The sequence below is a fragment of the Leucoraja erinacea genome, chromosome 17, assembly GCF_028641065.1.
Source record: "Leucoraja erinacea ecotype New England chromosome 17, Leri_hhj_1, whole genome shotgun sequence".
NCBI lineage: Eukaryota > Metazoa > Chordata > Chondrichthyes > Rajiformes > Rajidae > Leucoraja > Leucoraja erinaceus.
In genome coordinates this window covers 34,140,372-34,162,662 of record NC_073393.1, presented here as the reverse complement: position 1 = coordinate 34,162,662, position 22,291 = coordinate 34,140,372, and the positions used below count along the sequence as shown (strand labels likewise).

The 22,291-nt window shown below is 42.2% G+C and overlaps 1 protein-coding gene across 1 annotated transcript in view; it reads left to right on the top strand.

The window, feature by feature from the left end:
* LOC129705508 (polycystic kidney disease protein 1-like 2) overlaps nt 1–18,104 on the top strand; it is a 131,778-nt gene extending 113,674 nt beyond the window's left edge. Inside the window, exons 37-43 of the mRNA XM_055649095.1 lie at nt 960–1,093; nt 3,296–3,423; nt 5,417–5,577; nt 6,917–7,127; nt 12,567–12,668; nt 14,090–14,221; nt 17,805–18,104. Coding sequence (XP_055505070.1) covers nt 960–1,093; nt 3,296–3,423; nt 5,417–5,577; nt 6,917–7,127; nt 12,567–12,668; nt 14,090–14,221; nt 17,805–17,903 — 967 coding nt within the window. The 3' untranslated portion in view covers nt 17,904–18,104. The remainder of the gene's footprint in view (nt 1–959; nt 1,094–3,295; nt 3,424–5,416; nt 5,578–6,916; nt 7,128–12,566; nt 12,669–14,089; nt 14,222–17,804) is intronic.
* Nucleotides 18,105–22,291: the final 4,187 nt, after the last annotated feature.

The following is a 22,291-nucleotide window of genomic DNA, read 5'->3' as shown; positions in this document are numbered from 1 at the left end:
GGGTCAGGCAGCATCTTTGAAGAAAAGGAATAGGTAATGTTTCGGGTCGGGAAGGGTCTTGACTCTAAACGTCACCTATTCCTTTTCTCCAGAGATGCTGCCTAGCCCGCTGAGTTACTCCAGCATTTTGTATCCATCTTTGGTCTAAACCAGCATCTGCAGTTCCTTCCTACACACATATGACATCTGTAGGCAATGTAATGAAGAGGGAAAAAAGTGCTTGTATTACAGGAGCTCATGGATTACACTCAGGACAAGGAATGCCATTTAAGTGTTGTCCTTTAGATAATACTTTAGCATGGCACTATCTCAGGAGAAATTGGCTGACCAAAGTCTGGCTGTTCTGTAAGTAAATGAGAACTCTTATTTTTCCAGACTGAAAACTGAAAATCACACTTGACTCAAATGTGTAATAATTGTTACTAACACCATTCTTGGTCATTTTACACAGGAAGAAGCGTGCTAAGGCAAGTTAACTAAAATTATGTTGTTACACTATGTTAGGGTAATTTCCAAATATATTGTAATTTTATTTAGTTTAGAGATACAGCTTGGAAATAGGCCCCTACTTAACCTACATCTACTCAGATCAATCACTCATTCACACCCATTCCATTTTCTCATCCACTTCCCTACACATTAGGGGGAAATTAATAGAAGCCAATTAACTTACAAACCTGCACGTCTTTGAGATGTGAGAGGAAACCAGAGCATCATAGACTAAATCCACATGGTCACAGTGAGCACGTTCATTTCACTTCCTCATTTTTCACTTCCAACCAAAAAATCTTGAAGTAAGATGTTGACCAGTGTGTTTGGTCTGCTGATGTTGATTAACCAATATCTCAGCTGAGGAACCTTGGTAAAGCAATCCGAATTGAGGTGAGCAGGACATGTAAACAGCTGATGCAATTTAATTACATATTTAATGACCTGTTATATTTTCCTTTATTCCACAGAGTCCTTCAATACATGTTTGATAATAGCTGGCTAGACACCTACACAAGAGCCATCTTTGTGGAATTCACAGTCTACAATGCAAATGTGAATCTTTTCTGTATTGCCACGTTAATACTGGAAAGTAATGCTGTGGGTAAGAATAGATACTTGATACTTTGAATATTTTCACCTTGTTGGCACCCAGAGTGTCAAACATGATGGCAACACTTTAAAAAAAAGTCTACAGTGTGAGTTTATTATAAACATGCAAATGTCTCCAGTTGCATTTTCCAAATGTGGTCCAAGTCACAAAAAAAGAAAACATAACCCATAATTAAAGAGATTCGTAATAAATAGCATAATGTGCAATGAGAGAAACAAAGTTAAAGTTCAGATATATAGCAGTGTATCCAATAGAGTCATAGAGTTATATAGCACAAACCTCAACCTACCCATACTAACCAGGATGCCCACCATCTACACTGGTTCTCCCTGCCTGCATTTGGCCCATACCCCCCTAAACCTTTCCAATCCATGATGTACCTGTCCAAAAGTCTTTTAAATGTTGTTATAGTACCTGCCTCAACTACTTCCTGTGGCAGCTAGTTCCATATATCCATCACCCTCTGTGAGAAAACATTGCCCCGAAGGTTCTTATTAAATCTCTGACCCTTCACCTTAAACCTCTGTCTTCTGGTTCTTGATTCTCATACTCTGGGTAAAAGACTCTGTGCATTCACCCTATCTATTTCCCCTCACGATTTTGTACACCTCAGCTTCCTGCACTCCAAGGAGTAAAATCCTAACTTGCCCAACCTTTCCCTCTAGTTCAGATTCTCAAGTCCAGGCAACATCCTCATAAATCTTCTCTGCACTCTTTCCAGCTTAACAACATGCTTCCTATAGCAGAGTGACCTAAATTGAATACTATTGTAGGGCTCTGGGAAGTGGTGACTAGCATTAGGATCTAATTGCAGGGGACATGCTGAACCTCCGAAGCCTTCAAAGGAAGTAGAGGTGTTGTTGTGCTTTCTTGTTCATTGCTTCAATACGGGTGGCCCAGGAGGATTCTTTGGTTAATGTTCAAGTTATATGTCTGAGAGGTGAGGTACAGGTACAAAGAAAAATCTTGCTCGCAGCAGCATCACAGGCACATAGACACAAACAAACAACAACAACGACAAAATAGATTATATATAAATTATACATAACCACACATGATATGATTGTGTTTATAATTTGTTTGGTTGTTTTGTTGTTTGTCTTTTGCACAAAAGTCCGCGAGCATTGCCACTTTCATTTCACTGCACATCTCGTATGTGTATGTGACAAATAAACTTGACTTGACTTGACATAGAATTCATAAAATATCATAACTGATAGGAGTAGAATTGGGCCATTCGGTCCATCAAGTCTAATCCACCATTCAATCAAGGCTGATCTATCTCTCCCTCCTAACCCCCATTCTCCTGCCTTCTCCCCATAACCTCTGACACCCGTACTAATCAAGAATCTATCTATCTCTTCCTTAAATATATCCACTGACTTTGCCTCCACAGCCTTCTGTGGCAAAGAATTCCACAGAAAAAAAGAAAAAGGATTGCTAAATAGGCACTTTTAGTTCATTGAAGGTAGACAAAGAAGAAGTGTTTCGGCCCAAAACGTCGCCTATTTCCTTCGCTCCATAGATGCTGCCGCACCCGCTGAGTTTCTCCAGCACTTTTGTCTACCTTCGATTTTCCAGCATCTGTAGTTCCTTCTTGAACATTTAGGCATTGTACACGAGGATAAGCACAACGTTTATTGCACCTACCCACTCCTGTCATCTGGGAGGACCTTGAAATACTGGATTGGTTACATACCTTGCATTGGCCTGGGGTCAATGGGAAGAGGTGGAGGCAGCAAGAATAAATTATTCTCTCTCATTGCATAACCACTTCAAAAAGTTGTTCTACAACATTGTCTGAGGTTTGAACCTGCAGCAAAAAAAGTCATTTGACTTTCAAATTCAACTAGATGGATTTACAGGCAATATTCTGCTTTTACCTTGATTAAAGAATTAGGTTTGGCCAATTTTGCTAAGCCAAACCTAACAGATGGAGATGGGGATTTATACTCAAGATCAACTAAATAGCTATTAATGAAGCATGCTGGTGTTAGCAACGATAAATATGATAGCATGACTGATTCTCACTGTGGGAGAGGGGGCCTGGCCTTTAGCAAAGATGCATGGCAGTCGAGGACATTTCCAAATCCCGATTATGTAACTGAAAATTGAGTCTGGATCCCCTTGTGCAATGTCCACTAACAAAAATATTTAAGTTATGTTAAACAATGTACCGATATGTATTTGCAGGGCCTTTCTTTACGCACGCCGATTTTCAGAGTATCCGTCTCTATCAGTACACTGATGGGCTGCACATTTTTGTTGTTGCTGCTGAAGTAGTTTACTTCCTCTTCCTCATCTATTACATGGTGATCCAGGTAGGTTCATGAGAGCTAAACACAGAAAGTGTGACTTTTCTCCAGAGCTGCTGCCTGACCTGCTGAGTCACTCCACCATTTTGTGTCTAACTTCAATATAAAACAGCATCTGCAGTTCCTACCAACACAAAAAAAAATGTTCCTTGGCTGCTGAATGACCAGGATTACACATGGACATGCAGGTAATGGAGGAGGGGGTATGGATCATGTCTAGGCAGATGCAGTTAGTTTATCGTGGCATTGTGTTCGACACAGACATAGTGTGCCGAAGGGCATGTTCCTATGCTGTACTGTTCTATGTTATTAAGAGGCACTATTAATAAGAATAATCTCACAATAAGTGAAAGATATTGTTCTCATTCTGTCACAAATACAAAGATTAAAGAAGATTTGTGGCAATACTCAGTGGGAAGAGGCGATTAAAAGGGTCTCATGGAAGTTTGCAAAGTCAGGTAACATCCTACTCCCCTCTTTCCTTTCCCTGGTGTGCACCATTTCCCCACTATCCCGTCCCCCTTTAACCCCCCTGCCCACTGCCACCTACATCCCTTCCACTAAGTTTACATTTCATTTCTCTTTCAAACCTCTTCCCTCATCATCAACGCCCCTTTGTCTCTTTGCCTCTTTTTTTCTTACATTTGGTCTCCTTTTGCCAACTTTTTGCCTCCTTTCCATCTCTAGCATTTTTTCAATCATCCCCCCCCCCCCCCCTCCACATCAGATATGGATGACGGGCCAGGAATATTTAACAACTTTCTCATAAGGTCATAAGGGATAGGAGTAGAATTAGGCCATTTGGCCCATTTAGACTACTACGTCATTCATTCATGGTAGATCTATCTCCCTCCTAACCCATTCTCCTGCGTTCTCCCCATAACATCTGACAAACATGCTAATCAATAATCTATCTATCTCTGCCTTAAAAATATCCACTGACTTGGTCTTCCACAAATTCAGCACCCTCTGACTAAATAAATTTGTCCTCATCTCCTTCCTAAAAGAATGTCCTTTATTTCTGAGGCTATGACCTCTAGTTCTAGACTCTCCCACGAGTGGACACATCCTCTCCACATCTGGGTTCTCCACATCCATATCTCATGCCGGGTTTTTTTAATGTTACCAACAGCATCCTGATAGGTTCCTCCTTTTGTGAGAACATTTGTTCATCCTGGATTTCGGCCCAATCCTCCACCACTCCCGCGCCTACTTTGCGTTAAATACTTCTCCCTGTGTGGGTTGAGGACATCATGTCACAGCTTGAGTTCTTCACACCCAAATATGACGGTTCATTGGTGTCAATGTTACAGCACAATTCAATTACTAAGTTAAAGAAGTGTCGCCTATCCATTCCCCCCACAGATGCTGCCCGTCCCACTGAGTTGCTCCAGTGATATACACTAAATGCTGGAGTAACTCAGCTGGTCAGGCAGCATCTTTGGATGAAAAAGGATGGGTGATGTTTCAGGTCGGAACCCTTGAGTACATTGTGCGTTAAGGGCCTGTCCCACGAGCATGCATCTCCATGCGGCCAGTGCGACCAAACCAGAAGCGGGGGCCGCGCGGAGTTCGAGTGAGTGACATGAAGTTCGAGCGAAGTCCGCGGGAAGTTCGCGCGTGACGTACGGCGTCGAGGCGGCTGCGGGCCGGCAGGCCATTGCCGCGCAAATGTTTTCGGAGCCCCACGCGATGTCGGGACCAGCTCCGCACAACTCTATACGGCTCCGGCGATCGAAGTGGGACTGGCCCCGCTTGCCGCATGGAGTCACATGCTTGTGGGACAGGCCCTTTAGGTTCGCGCTTGCCGCAAGGAGTCGCATGCTCGTGGGACAGGCCCTTTACTCGACATTCCAGCATCTGCAGTTCCTTGCGACACGTTACGATGTTCCACCTCTTTGCAGGTGCTATCGAAATATCCATTTTCTATCTTAAGATCAGATTGTATGCATGGATGAATCTTGTTCCTGTTGCATACCAAATATTTAATCTATCCTAGGGCAAACTATTGAAGGAACAGAAATGGAATTATTTCAAAAGTAAATGGAATCTTCTGGAAGCAGCCATTATAATGATCAGCTGGAGCGCACTTTCTATATTCATAAAGAGAACAATTCTGGGAAAGCGAGACATTGAATATTACCATAATCATCGATCAGGGTACTTCCTGCTTTATCAATTGTTATTTTTATATGTTATTAATTACTGTTTAATCGTGCATTCTGGAATTGAGCTCTAAGTTTCAATTGTTTTTTTTAAACATGCTTAATATCCAAAACAATAATGACTTGTAGACACTGTATTAAAACATAGATTAAGGTGCGAATTCACAGTCGAAAAGACATAGTAACTGAACACAGATTATGAAAATATCAGTGAAAGAATATCAATACTGGGACATAATCTTCCCAAATGGAGGTCGACTAAATTTGACTTCTAAACATAGCAGAATAACCAGCATGCTCTGTGCACATAGTACCTACAGTCTGCAACTCTACAATTAACTAAACCTCCCACCACATAAACAACACTTATATTGACCTTTTCCAACAGTCTCTGCACAGAGGAAATACTTGCTGTACTTTCTCCCTATTGTATTTATAAATTGAATTTCCCATTCCTCTATTGGCATGATATTTACCTCCGTTTAGCTGCAACCTGTAGAAGGCTGCCGACCTGAAATGCTGCATATCCACGTCCTCCACAGATGCTGCCTGGCCTGCTGAGTTCTTCCAGGCAGCATCTGTAAACCAACATCGGCGGTTCCTTGTGTCTCCAGCCTCTCTCAAAACATGCTTCACTCCCTGCCTATTATGTCAGTGTTTTGATATGATATGATATGATATGATATGCCATTTATTGTCACTATACATGTACAGTGAAATTGAAAGCTGCTCGTACTCAGTGCATACATATAATTTAGTACAAAAAACAAGAAACAGAAAAACCAAAAAACAGAAGAGAGAAGGGGGGGGGGGGATAGGTGCACAATTCTGCGGCGCTATATACAGATGGAAGACCGGGTATTGGGCTGTGAAGTCAGTGCATGTGTAAATTTGAATTAAGAGTAGTTATAATTTTCGGAAATTTTCTTGTTAAAGATGACGGTGAGTGAAATAAACACAGCAGAGCAGATATTTCCTCTCCCACAAATGAAAAATGAAAACCATTTTTTCCACCGATGATTATTTATGGTACAAGTCTGATGGACCAGAAAACCTTGAAGAAGGGTGCAGACCCAAAACGTCATCTGGCCAATTCTCTCCAAAAATGCTGCCTGACCCAATGAGTTTCTCTGGCACTTTGTTATTTTGCTTAAGATTTTAGAATCCACAGTCTCTTGAGTCTTCCATCAGAAACCATTAATATGTCTACGCTCAAAAAGACACATCTGCTCCCAAAATTGGTCCTGAAGTGGTAAAAGTTGCCCAAAAGACATTTGCATTGATACCTGTTGTTAAGAAAATATATAGTGTCCATTTTACTGTCTCTGTTACAGGTTTGTGAGCTTCTATGAGACTGCTATGGCAGATGCAGCAATGGGTTACTTAATTGCCTTCCTGGTTCTCCTGGCAACTATTAAACTATGGCATCTGCTGCGACTTAACCCCAAGCTCAATATGATTACATCTACATTAAGAAGGGCATGGGGTGACATCTCAGGCTTCCTGACTGTCATTCTGATCATGTTCCTGGCCTACTCTATTGCGGTATGTAGCTGATTACTCCAGTAAGAATAATAGTGTATTTATGTTTTTTGGGGTTGTAGATTATTCTAGAATTGAATGAGATATGGGCCATCATTTAATTGCACCTCCTTAATTACCGTTGAGAATCCAGTGGTGAGCTGGTTTCCTGAACCTCTACAACTCTTGAGGTGTGGGTTATGCTGTTCAGGTGGAAATGCCAGGAACTTGACTCAAAAGTAGTGAAGGGCTGGTTCTATATTTCCCAGTCAGGATGGTGTGTGGATTGGAGGGAGAGAAGGGGTGAGATGGGGGGGAGAAGGAGTGGAGACACTTTTAAGAAGCCAGCCAACGATTAATAAAAAGTTTAGCGGGCATTTAACATTACCGGTCGGTTTACTTACCTTTTTTTTCTCAACAATCTTTACCTTCGACTACCTTCGATTAACTTCGATTGACTTCGACTACCTACAAATAACATTACGACCTACTAGGACCTACCTCGACTAAACCGACAAGTAAAAAAATATAGATTTTTCCCAAGGCGACCTTTTTTTACTCGCGGGCATTTTTCATCATGTTTAAAAATACGTCACAACCTAGCTGAGGTCTCGAGTACACGGGGACTAGTCTCGAGCATGAAGGAGAGTTACAAAGACCTCCTAGGACCTCGTGTCGACCATGCTGTGAGAATGAGTCGAGGGCAAACTCGTCTGAACTCGCGGATTAGGTCCTCGAAGTGGGACAGCCTCTTTTCAGTGTCAGAGACTCTAATTTGATTCTGACTATGGGTGCTGTCTGAACGGAGGTTGTACGTTCTCCCAGTGACCGCGTGGGTTTTCTCTGAGATCTTTGGTTTCCTCACACACTGCAAAGACGTAAAAGTTTATAGGTTAATCGGCTTGCTGTAAATGTAAAGTTGTCCCATGTGTGTGTAGGGTAGTGTTAATGTGCGGACTTGGTGGGCTGAAGGGCCTGTTTCCGCACTGTATCTCTAAACTAAACTCAACTAAGCTAATGATACGTGTGTGGTCTCCTGTACAGTTCAGAACCTAGAAGCAGATTCAGTGCCTGCATTCAGTGTGCAGGGACAAGCCTGAGTTCCCAGCGCTCCATCCCACTCTCACTCTTCCCTGCCTGTCTGTGGCCTCCAGCATTGAGACCTAACACAGGCTTAACAATAGAATGTCACCTTCTGTCTGAGCATGTGGCAATCGTCTGGACATAACACGGAATTCATCAGTTTCAGATAACCTGCTTTTTCTGTTTGTATCAAAACTGACCAGGTCGACTGTCGGTCAGTCAAACTCTGTTTTTCTCCTCCCATCGGTATTCAAATCGTTTGCTATGTCGCTCTTCAAGGGAGATGCTAAATGCATTTCATTGTCTCTGTACTGTACACTGATAATGACAATTAAAATTGAATCTTTGAATCTGAATCTGAATGGCCTGGGTCGCTGGGTATTTCCTACAGCTCTGCCTGTCCCAGTGTTTGCATGTTTCTTTATTTGAATTCTCTTTCTACCTGGCTGCCTTCACCATTAAGTTACAAACCAGATGGCTTCAGCAACAGTCTTTCATCATGACAGTGCCAGCATCATCCCATCATGATAAAACCCTTTCGCTCTCTCCACCCTTTCCCATCCCTCTACAGCAGTGCTTTTTTAGTGAGGGGCACACACTATTGTGCGTACCGGTAACTCAATTAAAAATCATTTCAAAGCTAATTTGATGTATAGCAGCTAATAGCATTGAGTAAACTGTTATATGCGTTCCCCCACCCCTTTTAGTCTACAAAAAAAATCACTGCATCTTAAAATGAACTTGTTCTCCCTTTCTCATTCTCCCAGTTCTCCAATATGAAATGTCAACTAGTTCTCCATCCACAGCTGCTGCCTAACTTGTTCATCTTTCTAGCATTATCTGTTTTTATTTTCACAAATGTGTTTCGAGGCAACTCTAATCTTGGAGGTGGTTTGCACCTGCTTGGCCAAATGTTGGGCCAAAATATTTATCAGTTTTATTCAGTTTACTGGCAAATGTCAAAGAAGGGGATGAGGATTCCCTATTCAAAAAGGCCTGACATACGTCAAAGTGCTTTACAGCGCCAAACTCTCAGGTTCAATCCTGACCATGGGTGCTGTCTGTATGGAGTTTTGTACTTTCTCTGCGTGACTGCGTGGGTTTTCAACGGTTGCTCTGGTTTCCTCCCACACGCCAAAGACATTTGGGTTTGTAGGTTAATTGGCTTCTGTAAATTGTCCCTAGTGTGTAAAATAGAACTAGTGTATGGGTGATCGATGGTCGGTGCGGTTAGGTGGGCCAAAGGGCCTGTTTCCCCGCTGTATTTCATTTCATTTCCTCTTGATTGACAGCAGCAGATGAAATGGGGTGGGGTCTTTGTAAGGATTTCAGGCCTTGTAATGCGGCAGGCAACATGCCCCACCCATGGCAATTTGTGATTACATGGCATTTCTTGACAAAAAGGAGAAGTACCACAGTTGAAAGAGATCCCACTTCCCCATTATTTAGCTGGTGTATGGCGATACACATCCCTACACACAAAACCATTTGCAATATTACGGCTGCAGTGCTGTTTGGTTCTACTTTTGACCCACCACAACAAGCTGAAGAAAGTCCACCCGGCAATGATAGCTATCATTGTCCAATCTGTGTATGCAGGCACCCTCCATTGTATAAACTGTAAAGCATCTAGTGAAATAAAACTGGAAATACTGGAAGCACTTAGCCTGCCAAGCACCAATTATGGAAGGAAAAACAGGGTTAATGTCACACCTGCAATTATTATCTTGATTTTCAAAATTTCCATTGACATTCTTTTACAGTTTGACTGGTTACTTACATATATCTAGGATGGTGAAGTCTGTTGCTGCTTTTGATACTTTTTTTCTTTGTATCCCATTCATTAATCTCAATCATTGTTTGTTTGGGGTGGCTTTTAATCAACTTCTGCAGTCACACCTCAAATTATGTAAAAGGCAGACTATAGACATACAGATAAATCCTTAAGCAATATTAATTTACCTAAAGATGCAATAATATGTAGTAATGTTAATTGTAAAGATATGAAGCATAGGAGAGATATCTGCTCCATGTATAATGATATAGTAAGCGCTTTATATGTAGGCAGTAAGCCCTACTGCAAGCATAAAAATAAGACACACAACATCAGGACTGGCTGGAATAAGTATGTAGCTGAGTATCATACTGAAGCCCGTGAAGCCACCAAATCATGGGCTATGGCAGGTAGACCCAGACAGGGGCCTGTGTTTGAGTACAAGAAGCTCACTAATGCAAGGTATAAGTATGCTGTTTGCTGCATCTGTTAAAATGAGCAAGCTATGAGGGCTGATTCCATGGCTAAGAAGCTGCTAAGTAACAATGTTACAGATTTTTGGAAAGAAGTGAGAGCTCTTAACAGCTGCAAAACATCTCTACCATGCACTGTAGATGGAATCTCCGGAACAGCTAATATCGTGGAGTTATGGCGACAACATGATAGTACTTTATTCAACTGTGTCCAAGGTGACTTGTATAGGGTGGACAATATTGAGAGTAATGACTCAATGGTGATTATGTCACATGAGGTGTATCATGCCATGAACAAGCTATCCAACAACAAAGCAAGTGGCTTGGATCATATCTCTGCTGATCATCTTAAGTATGCGAGTATGGGGATAGCTCCTCCCCTTGCTATTTGTTTTACTGGCTTTATGATTCATGGCTTGTTACCAGACTCAATGATGTCTGTTCTGTTAGTGCCGGTCATTAAGGACAAAGCTGGTAAAGTAGGCAGCCTAAATAATTACAGGCCCATAGCTTTAGCCAGCATATTGTCAGTTTTAGAAAGAGTTCTGCTGGATAGAATAAGTGAGTTTGTTAACTTCACAGATAACCAGTTTAGCTTTAAAGCTAAGCATGGCACTGACGTATGCATATATGCCCTAAAGGAGATTGTAAAGAAATATAGAGGCAAAAACTCTTCAATCCTAATGTGCTTTATTGATGCTTCCAAAGCCTTTGACCGTGTTAATCACAGAAAGCTGTTTGGTAAAATGAGTCAAAGAGGGGTGCCTAAATACATTGTGAGAATTCTGGCCTACTGGTATGTCCACCAGACTATGCAAATAAAATGGGGCAATAGGGTCTCAGCCCCATTTGGGGTTAGCAATGGTGTTAGACAAGGGAGAATTTTGTCCCCAGTCCTTTTTAATCAGGGGCTGGGGCTCCTGCAAAGGCATATGTAAATGAATCCATTCCGATTGGACATATGTGAACAATGGGCATTGTGACATCACACGATGGAACGTTCACCAGGGGCTGGGGCTGGGGCTGGTGCTGCTTCTATGGGTGAGAAGCCAGTTTATTTTTGAAATATTTGGGGGGGGGGGGAGAAGGATTTGATTAAAAACGTGTACTTAAACACGACGAAATGTAATGAGGTGCGGATACTTAGAAAGAAAAGTGAAATCTCTACCGAAATGGAAAAGATGTCGGCGATTCTGCGTCTGGTTTCGGAGTTGCAGTGAATCAAAGGAAGAAAGGAGGCCGGCAGCCGTCCATGTAAATGGATCCATTCCGATTGGACATCTGCGAGTATTGGGCATTGTGACATCACACGATGGAACAAATCAAAAGGCAGAAAGGCAGCCGGACGGCAGGCGGCAGGCACACAGTTTTAATATATAACTAGACCAAGTGCAGACCCGTTGGGTCTGCTCCCCCAATGGTGTGATCCCCCAACCCAATATTCCACCATGCACCCATCTCCTCCAACGGAACTGAACCCGTTCCCAAATGTAAGATTCCAGCACTCCCCTGCCTCCCTCAGCAGTGGATTTAAAAAAAATTCCAATTGCACCTACCCTGCCTGCTGCAGCAGTTCCAATTGCAATACCAATTGGCCCTCCCCCTCCTGTTGAAGCACTTGCTGTGATATCCCATTGAGGTGAAAAGTTCAGAGTGTTCCTGTCTTGCAACTTTGTTTTGAAGTGTGTTGGAAGCTGATAGGAAGGAGCAGCTCCCCCAATGGTGTGATCCCCCAACCCAATATTCCATGCACCCGTCTTTATGTCATGTTGCCCCTTGTCTGGACCTCAAGTCCGTAATAAAGTTTATTATTATTATTATTATCTCCTGGACCCCTTTGACTTTTAAATGTCATAGATTTGTACAATATGGAAACAAGCCCTTCTGCCCAACTCGTCCATGCAGACCAGCATTCCCCATCTAAGCGAGTCCCATTTGCCTGCGTTTGGTCCATATCCTTCAAACGTTTCCTATCCATGCACCAGTCCAAGTCTTAAATATGTTGTTCTTGTACCTGCCTTAACTACCTCATTTTAGCAATTCCTTTTACCCACTGTGTGAAAGAAATGTGGTCATGTAGTCTCCAGCAATGTAAAGGGAAATTCATTCTGATATTCTATCTCTGTGCTACAGACTAATCTGATGTTCGGTTGGACTATGTCCTCTTATAAAACCATATTTGATGCTGCAGAGACAATGATAAGTCTTCAAATGGGGATCTTCAACTATGAAGAGGTATGGAAAGCAAACACTGTAAATAATTCTTTATTCATGGCAGAAGATGGATAATGAGCTAATCTGTACCAGAAGCATTTCATTCTATTTTGGTAGGAGACCTGATTCTATGTATTTTATTGTACAAGTACTGGAACAAGTGGGATTGCTTGTTTGTGCTTGTCAGATGTATTTTGCAGAGTTATTAAAATGATTCCCTCCGTATGCATACACATAATAACATACAGATGAACATCTGAATTAAGAGCTGGACTTGGCCCATCAGTCCTTCAAGCCTGCTAGCCATTGACTATAATTATGGCTGATCTAGTCGTCAACCTCAACTGCCCGTTCCAATCTACCTCACTTTCATGCTTTACACAAATCTATTTACCTCACACGTAAAAATATTCAAAGACTGTGACCATCGCTTTTTGAGGAAGAGAATTCCAGAGATTCTCAACCATCTCTAGAGCAGTAGGTTTTGCCTCATCGCTATCTTCAATGAACAGTGCCTTGTTTTTAAACAGTGGCCACTGTTCTAGATCCTCCCACTAAAGAAACATTCCCATCTCCATCGCATGGCTTGGATTGTACAGCACCAGCATCGTGGTTAAAAACCAACTCAAGCAGTCTTTGTCCCACTTTGCATGACTGCTGACATTCAACCTAAATTTCAACGGTATCCATCAATGTATCATAAAGATCCATATCAAATCATATTGCACCACATTTGGTTAGATGGCATTCTGAAAGTAATATTGATGAAATGGATGATGCGTTGCAATTGATTTTATCTAAATTCAATTATTGCAGAAAAGCCGGAGGATGATGTGTTGGATGCAGAGGCTGGTGGGCGAAAGGTTTAGTTTAGTTTATTGTCACATGTACTGAGGTACAGTGAAAAGCTTTTGTTGCGTGTTAACTAGTCAGCAGAAAGACTGTACACGATTAAATACAAAGCGACTGCTTTGCCGAACACTTGCGCTCGGTCCGCCAAGACCTGCTGGATCTCCCGGTTGCTAACTATTGTAACTACACTTCTAATTCCCATGCTGACCTTTTTGTCCTGGGGTTTCTCCATTGGCAGAGCAAGGCCACACGCAAACAGGAGGAACAACACCTCATATTCCATGGGTAGCTTACAACGCAATGGCATGAACGTTGAATTTTCCAATTTTAAGTAACTAACCCACAACAGGCTCCTTCCCTCTCCCCTTCCTCCCCAAAGAACCCCCCCCCTTTTCTTCTTTCAATCCCTACCCCCAACCCCCTCTACAATCAGTCTGAAGAAGGGTTCCAACCCAAAATAATCACCTATCCATGTTCTCTAAAGATGCTGAGTTACTCCAGCATTTGTGCCTATCTTCGATATAAACCAGCATCTGCAGTTCCTTCTTATTATATGAAAATAATGTCTTCTTTTTGCTTTACTTGACCAGGTATTGGACTACAATCCAATTCTAGGTTCATTTCTGATTGGCTCATGCATCATCTTTATGACATTTGTGGTGCTGAACCTTTTCATTTCAGTTATACTTGTGGCATTCAGTGAAGAGCAGAAGAATTACAAGGTTTGCATAATTATCTTTATGAACATATTTTATTTATTTCTATATCATTTCATATGCCCTAATGACACAGGAGGCCATTCAGCCCACAGAAGCTACACTGACCACGGAATAATTATAGCAGTTCCATTCTTTGGCCTATTTCCCTGTATCCTCTCTCTATAATATGCCCATTAATTCAGGGGGAATTGAGGTGCAGCGATAAAGTTGCTGCCTTACAGCACCAGAGACCCAGGTTCAATCCTGACCGTGGGTAGTGTCTGCACAGTTTGTGCGTTCTCCCTTTGACCGCGTGGGTTTTCTCCGTGTGCTCCAGTTTCCTCCCACATTCCATAGACGTGCAGGTTTGTAGCTAAATTGGCTTTTGTAAATTTTCCCCAGGGCATGGGATATCCACTAGGATAGAACTAGTGTATGGGTGATCGTTGGTCAGCACTGACTTGGTGGGTTGAAGGGCCTGTTTCCACGCTGTATCTCTAAACTAAACTCCCCTCTGATTCTCCCGTCACCCACCAATACCTGAGGTAATTTACCGTGGCAAATAAACCAAACAACCAGGGCAACTTTGGGATGAGGGAGGAAAAAGATCACCTGGCGAGACCCATGTGATCACAGGTAAAACATGCAAACTCCACATAGACAGTACCAGAGGTCAGAATTGAAACCTGGTCGCTGGAGTTGCGACGCTGCATTGCTACCTCTTGTACCACACTGCCGCCCAAACTGTTTTAATAAATACATATCATTGTAGTGTTTACAGCAGTGGTTATGATTCTCAGTGGTCATAAAGTCATGAAGAATTTGGCAATGAACTTGATCAATCCAAATTAGATCATACCCAATAAAACAGGGATTTATTTTGAAATTAGATTTGTCTGTTTGGGTTTTGCAATAGGTTATATTCATTTAAATTCTGCTGCCTGGGTTTAACTATTCCAACATGGTAAGAGTGTTCATTAGGTAAGGATTTAGAGGTCATAAGATCATAAGGGATAGGAGTAGAATTAGGCCATTCAATCATGGCGGATCTATCTCACCCTCCTAACCCCATTCTCCTGCCTTCTCCCCATAACCTCTGACACCTGTACTAATCAAGAATCTATCTATCTCTGTCTTAAAAAATATCCACTGACTTGGCCTCCACAGCCTTCGGTGGCAAAATATTCCATAGAGCTTATCTGTTTGTGTGAAATCCGAGAGCAGAGTTTTCCAGGCAATCAAAACTTTAACAATTCAGTAGCTTAATATATGGATTTGGGTAACGAAAGAACTGCTATCAAGCTTAGCCTACAAGGAGACCAAAGTGTTGTCTTGTGTTATAAATACACACTACCTTTTATGTGATGTGACCTTTGTGCCACCCCCAATGAAAAACAGCTTGACTTCCACTTAAAGACATGCAGAGAATCACCCACTGCATATCCAAGACTCAATATTAGATAAAGGAATATACAGTAACTGAAGATAAACATAGTGCATGCTGCAAGGAAGCCAGATCATAGGCTTGGTGGGCAAAATAGCCACGGTACCTGAGCTGCATTAAGCATGGTGAAACTAAATGTTTATTTAATGTAAAATGCTTTTGCGCCTGTGTGGGTGGATGAATTGAATGCTTTTGAAGCTAAAGGTTCAACATGCACTGGTTCAGCACATTCAACAGGTAGTTATCTCACAGGACTTTGTGTTATATACGCACTAATAACATTGTACCTTTTGTTCTGTTTATTATGTCCAACTAAAATCTAAGGTCATACAGTCAAAGCATCTGAAGTAGATAATGCCATTTGCAAACAAGGAGTACTTTCTAAAAATAATCATTATTGTACTGTACAAGAAGTAGCAACCAATTTACAGATTGGAATCTCTCTCCCTGAGTGGCACATTATAGTCATAGAATCATAGTCACAGAGCAGGGAAAAAGCCCTAAAGCCCAACTTGCCCACGCCAACCAGCATGCCCCATCTACACTAGTGCCACCTGTCTGCATTTAGCCCATATCCTTCTAAACCTATCCTGTCGATGTACCTGTCTAAATATATTTTAAACATTGTGATAGTATCTGCCTCAACTACCTTCTCTGGCAGCTCATTCCAAATACCCACCACACTTTGTATTAAAAAAAAGCTCGCTGCTCAGGTTATCCAGGGAATAAAGTCTCAGCCTTCCCGACCTCTCAAAATAGCTCAGGCCCTTGAATCCCGGCCTCCACCCCGTAAATCTTCTCTGCACTATTTCCAGCTTAACAACATCTTTCCTATAACAGGGTGACCAAATCTGAGCACAATTCCAAATGTGGCCTCACCAACACCTTGTACAGCAGTAACGTAACCTCCAAATTTCTATGCTCAATACACTGACAGATGAAGGCCAATATGCCAAAAAGCCGTCTTGACCACACTATCTACCTAAGGAACTAAGTATGTGCATATATCCCTCTTCAACACTCCCCAGAGCCCTGCTATTCATTGTGAATATTCTTCCCTGGTTTGACTTCCTAAACTGCAACACCTCGCACTTATCTGTATTAAACTTAATTAACCATTCCTCAGCCCACCTACCCAACTGACCAAGATCCTGCTGGAATTTTTGATAACCTTCTTCGCTACTTACGATGCCACCCACTTTTGTGTCATCTGAATACTTGCTGATCATGCGTTGTACATTCTCATCCAAATTGTGGATATGAACCAAAAACAGCAAAGGGCCAATCACTATTCACAGGCCTCCAGTCCGAAAAACAACCTTCCACAATCATCGTCTGCTTCCTTCCATGAAGCCAATTCTCCATCCATTCGGCTAAATCTCCCTGGATGCCATGTAATTGATGAATTATGTATTAATCCATACATTAAAGACCAGATAATACTATTTTTGTTTCGTGATGCTCACTGACATGAAAGTGTTAACTGAGCTACAATTGCCACACCTCATCTCAGTTCGCCTAGACCTACATGATCTCCTGGTTGCTAAACACTTTAACTCCCCCTCCCATTCCCTACTGACCGTTCTGTCCTGGATCTCCTCCATTGTCAGTGTGGCCCAACGCAAATTGGAGAAACAGCACCACATATTTGGCTTGGGCAGCTTACAACCCAGCAGTATATTGACACTCTAACTTCAAGTAACACTTGCTTTCCCTCTCTCTTCATCCCTCCCCCATCCTAGTTCTCCGACCTGTTTGACTGCCAACCTGATTAAATTTTATTTTTGTATACCACGTTGTCACCTTCCCCTAGCCAACAATGATCTATTCTACATTTTCCGCTTTAATTTCTGGTTTTCACACCTTCCCCTTCCCTATCTCTGTGTCTCCCTCTTCCCTGACTCACAGTCTGAAGAAGGGTCTCAACCTGATACGTCAGCCATTCCTTCTATCCAAAGATGCTGCCTGTCCCATGGAGTTACTCCAGCATTTTGTGTCTACCTGTATCTACAATTAGCAAGCTAGCTGCACTAGCAAGTTCTAAAATGCTTGAATTTGTAATATCATAAAAATTCAGCCTGAATATGCTAAATTTGAGAAAATCCTTGTTGGTTTGATGGCGGGTTGTGAATAAAGTAAGGAATATTTGTGCTTATTTTTAAGGCTTCTGAGGAAGAAGAAATAGTTGATCTGATGCTGACAAAAGTATGCAGCTTTTTGGGAATCAAATCTAAGAAGGATTCCTCAAAGTCAAGGAGCTAACTGCTGTAATCATTTTGCATTGCTATCCAGCAGCAAATACCGATTTATGTAATAGTGTGCAGTTTGATTTAATAAAACAATTTGTAGATTTATGAGTATCTATATGGTAATTATATGCTATCCATTAATATTTGGCTACATGCATGTGCCATTGTCTTGTATCAGTGTGTCTCAATAAAGTATAATGAAACTATAATAACATTTGTTTGGAAAGCTCTCTCATTCCAACTTTTGCTGTTCCATGATTGTTTTTATTGCATCTTATCATTATCCAATATTCACAATTAGGCAATAGGTTAGATTAGATTTCACTTGTGATCACAAATAAATTCAGAGACTTTACTGGATCCTAAACTAGTTTCTTCACATTTAGAACACAGAACAATTAGATTTTGTTTTAGTTTTTCAATTTGACCAACTTCATAATGACAGTGATATTGGGTGAAAGAAGTTCATCTCCACAATATCTCACAGTTATCTTGGTTACATGTTCAGCATCCTTGTCCCTGCAAGGATTCCATTCCTTTTTTCCAGTTTCTCGCTGCCTATTGCACCTGTTCTGATTATGTGACTACAAAATGCCCTCCCTTTTCCTTAACCAGAGGTTTGCCTCAACCAGAATCGGCAGAAAGTTCTCAAATGAAACTATTTCCCACATTTCTGTCATCCCCCCCCCCCCCCCTTCCCAACTAGAGAAAGGATAATGTTCTGCTTATCTTGTCATGTTCAAAAGGCCGGGCCCCTGCTGCGACTTCTTGGTTTACTATTCCAATCCCACAACCTCTTCCATTCTCATGGCACTTTTCCATGCAACTGCAGCAGGATGCAACATATGGCCTTGTACCTCATTCCTTCCCAAGCCAAAGCACCCAAACAGTCCCTCCAGATGAAGCCACAATTCACTTGCACTTCTAGTTCTGGCTATTCCATTTAATGCTCACAATGTGGTTTCCTCTATACTGGGACTGCAGATGCTTCTTTAAACCGAAGATAGATCCAGAATACTGGAGTAACTCTGCGGGCCAGATAGCATCTCTGGAGAAAAGGAAGAGGTGATGTTTCGGGAAGAGACCCTTCTTCAGACTGAGGGTCAGGGGAAAGGGAAACAAGAAATATAGACGGTGATATAGAGAGATACAGAAAAATGAATGAAAGATATGCAAAAAAGTAATGATGATAAAGGAAACAGGCGTGAGGTGGGTGAGAACGTTGGGTGAGAACGAGTACAGACAATGAGACTCAACGGGACAACTTTAAAGCTGGCATAACTTGGGCGGGGGAGGGGTGGAGAGAGGGAATGCAGGGGTTATTGAAGTTAGAGAAATCAAATTTCATACCACTGGGTTGTAAGCTGCCCAAGCGAAATATGGATGTCTAATTTGCAAAACGCTAGGGTGTTGGAAGTGTAATCAAGATAGCTGTGGGTTCCATGGGCATGTAATGGATTTATAAACCTAACCTGTTCTTACTCCATTTGGTCTCCAAGGGTGACCTGGTATATCCGGTTACACAAAATTGCTGGAGAAACTCAGCGGGTGCAACAGCATCTATGGAGCGAAGGAAATAGGTGACGTTTCGGGCCGAAACCCTTCTTCAAACTGAGTATGGTATATCCGGTTTCCTGGATCAATTTAAATGTTCTGACTCACTCCTGTGTTGATCCCTCCATCTTTAGCTTCTGATATGGTTCCAAAGAAGCCAAGATAAACTTATTGAACATTGCCACATCTTCTGTCTAGATACATTTAACCCTTGGGACTCAATGCTGAAATAAAAAAATCAGATAATCAGCCTTTCCCATTTATGACTTGTTCTGATTTAAGGTAATCTATGTTAACTCATTTTCTCTCCACAAATGCTGCCGGGTCTGCTGAGTAGTACCAGCATTCTCCTCTATTTGCCCTACAAATGTGGGAGGAAACCAGAGCACCATGACAAAACCCAGTCAAAGGAAGAATGTGCAAACTCCACAAAGCCAGCATCTGAGGTTAGCATCATACCCGGGTCTGTGGCAGCAACGTACCAACTATGCCAGCCTAAGAATTAACAATAGCATGATGGAAGGCACAGCCTTGCCTTAATTCTGCCAATCCCACAATGAAACCAGCCCTGGGCAACCACGTGGGCAATGTAATCCATGAACTCCCATCAGCACACTGCAACCTCTAATGAACTCTGAACAACATAGACTTGGGGGCATTGGTTTTGTCTTTTTGCATTATTATTGTTTGTTTTTTTGTGATGGTGTATGTATATGTGTGTGTATATGTATATATACATGTGTGTGTGTGTCTATACACACACACTGAAATTTATTTTCTCATTTCTTATATTGTTTACAGTGTACTAGGTTTACATATCCTGTTGTGTTGTTGTTCTATCTGGGATATATGACAGTAAAGCACTCTTGAGCAGTCTCCTGCACCATCACTACAGGAGTGCGCCCACATCAGCCAGCCACGGAGTGGAATGAAAACAAATCATCCTCGACCCTGAGGGACCGCAGCATAGGACCAATCAGTTCGGGTGGCAAATGTTGTACCTCTTTTCAAGAAGGGCTGCAGGGAAAATGCTGGGAACTACAGGCCGGTGAGCTGAACTTCTTTAGTTGTCAAGTTACTGTAGAGTGGTCTGAGGGATAGGATATACAGGCATTTGGATGGGCAAGGACTGATTAGGGATAGTCAGCATGGTTTTGTACGTGGGAGGTCATGTCTCACAAATCTGATTGATTTTTTTGAAGATGTGACCAAAAGAGTTAATGAGGGCAGAGCTATAGATGTTGTGTACATGGATTTCAGTAAGGCGTTCGACAAGTTTCCGCATGGTAGGCTGCTCTGGAAGGTTAGATCGCATGGGATCCAAGGAGACATAGCTGAATGGATAGTAAATTGGCTCCATGGAAGGAAGCAGAGGGTAATGGTGGAAGGTTGCTGCTCAGACTGGATGCCTGTGACTAATGGTGTGCCTCAGGATTCGGTGCTAGGCCCGTTACTGATTGTCATCTACATCAATGATTTGGATGAGAACATACAGGGCAAGATTAGCAAGTTTGCTGATGACACAAAAGTTAGTGGTTTTGCAGATAGTGAAGATGGTTGTGAACGATTACAGCAGGATCTGGATCGATTGGCCAGGTAGGCGGAGGAATGGTTGATGGAATTTAATACAGAGACATGTGAAGTGTTGCGTTATGGGACGTCAAACAAGGGCATAACTTAGTAAATTACACAGTAAATGGTAGGCCTTTAGGTAGTGTAGCGCAGAGGGGTCTAGGAGTACAGGTACATGGTTCCTTGAAACATAGAAATAGAAAATAGGTGCAGGAGTACGCTATTCGGCCCTTCGAGCCTGCACCGCCATTCGATATGATCATGGCTGATCATCCAACTCAGTAACCCATCCCTGCCTTCTCTCCATACCCCCTGATCCCCTTAGCCACAAGGGCCACATCTAACTCCCTCTTAAATATAGCCAATGAACTGGCCTCAACTACCTTCTGTGGCAGAGAATTCCACAGATTCACCACTCTCTGTGAAAAAAATGATTTTCTCATCTCTGTCCTAAAAGACTTCCCTCTTATCCTTAAACTGTGACCCCCTAGTTCTGGACTTCCCCAACATCGGGAATATTCTTCCTGCATCTAGCCTATCCAACCCCTTCAGAATTGTGTACGTTTCTATAAGATCCCCCCCTTAATCTTCTAAATTCTAGCGTGTACAAGCCGAGTCTATCCAGCCTTTCTTCATATGAAAGTCCTGCCATCCCAGGAAGGTCAAGTTGCAGGTGGTCACAAAGGCTTTTGGCACTTTAGCCTTCATCAGTCAAGAGTATTTATTGAAGTTGGGAGGTCATGTTGCAGTTGTATAAGACGTTGGTGAGACCGCATTTAGAATATTGTGTTCTGTTCTGGGCACCATGTTATTGGAAAGATATTGTCAAGTTTGAAAGCGTTCAGATGAGATTTACGAGGATGTTCAAGAGTCATGTCAAGAGAGTTTATTGTCATGTGTCCCAGACAGGACAATGAAATTCTTGTGAGCTATAGCCTAGGGAGAGGCTGAGTAGGCTGGGTCTCTATTCCATGGAGCGCAGGAGGATGAGGGGAGTCTTATAGAGGTATACAAAATCATGAGGAATAGATCCAAACCTGTCCTATCCATGTACCTGTCAACTCTTTCTTAAACGATGGGATAGTCCCAGTCTCAACTACCTCCTCTGGGAGCTTGTTCCATACACCCACCACTCTGTGTGTGAAAAAGTTACCCTTCGGATTCCTATTAAATCCTTTCCCCTTCACCTTGAACATATTTCCTCTGGTCCTGGATTCCCCTTCTCTGGGTAAAAGACTCTACCCGATCTATTCCTCTCATGATTTTGTATACCTC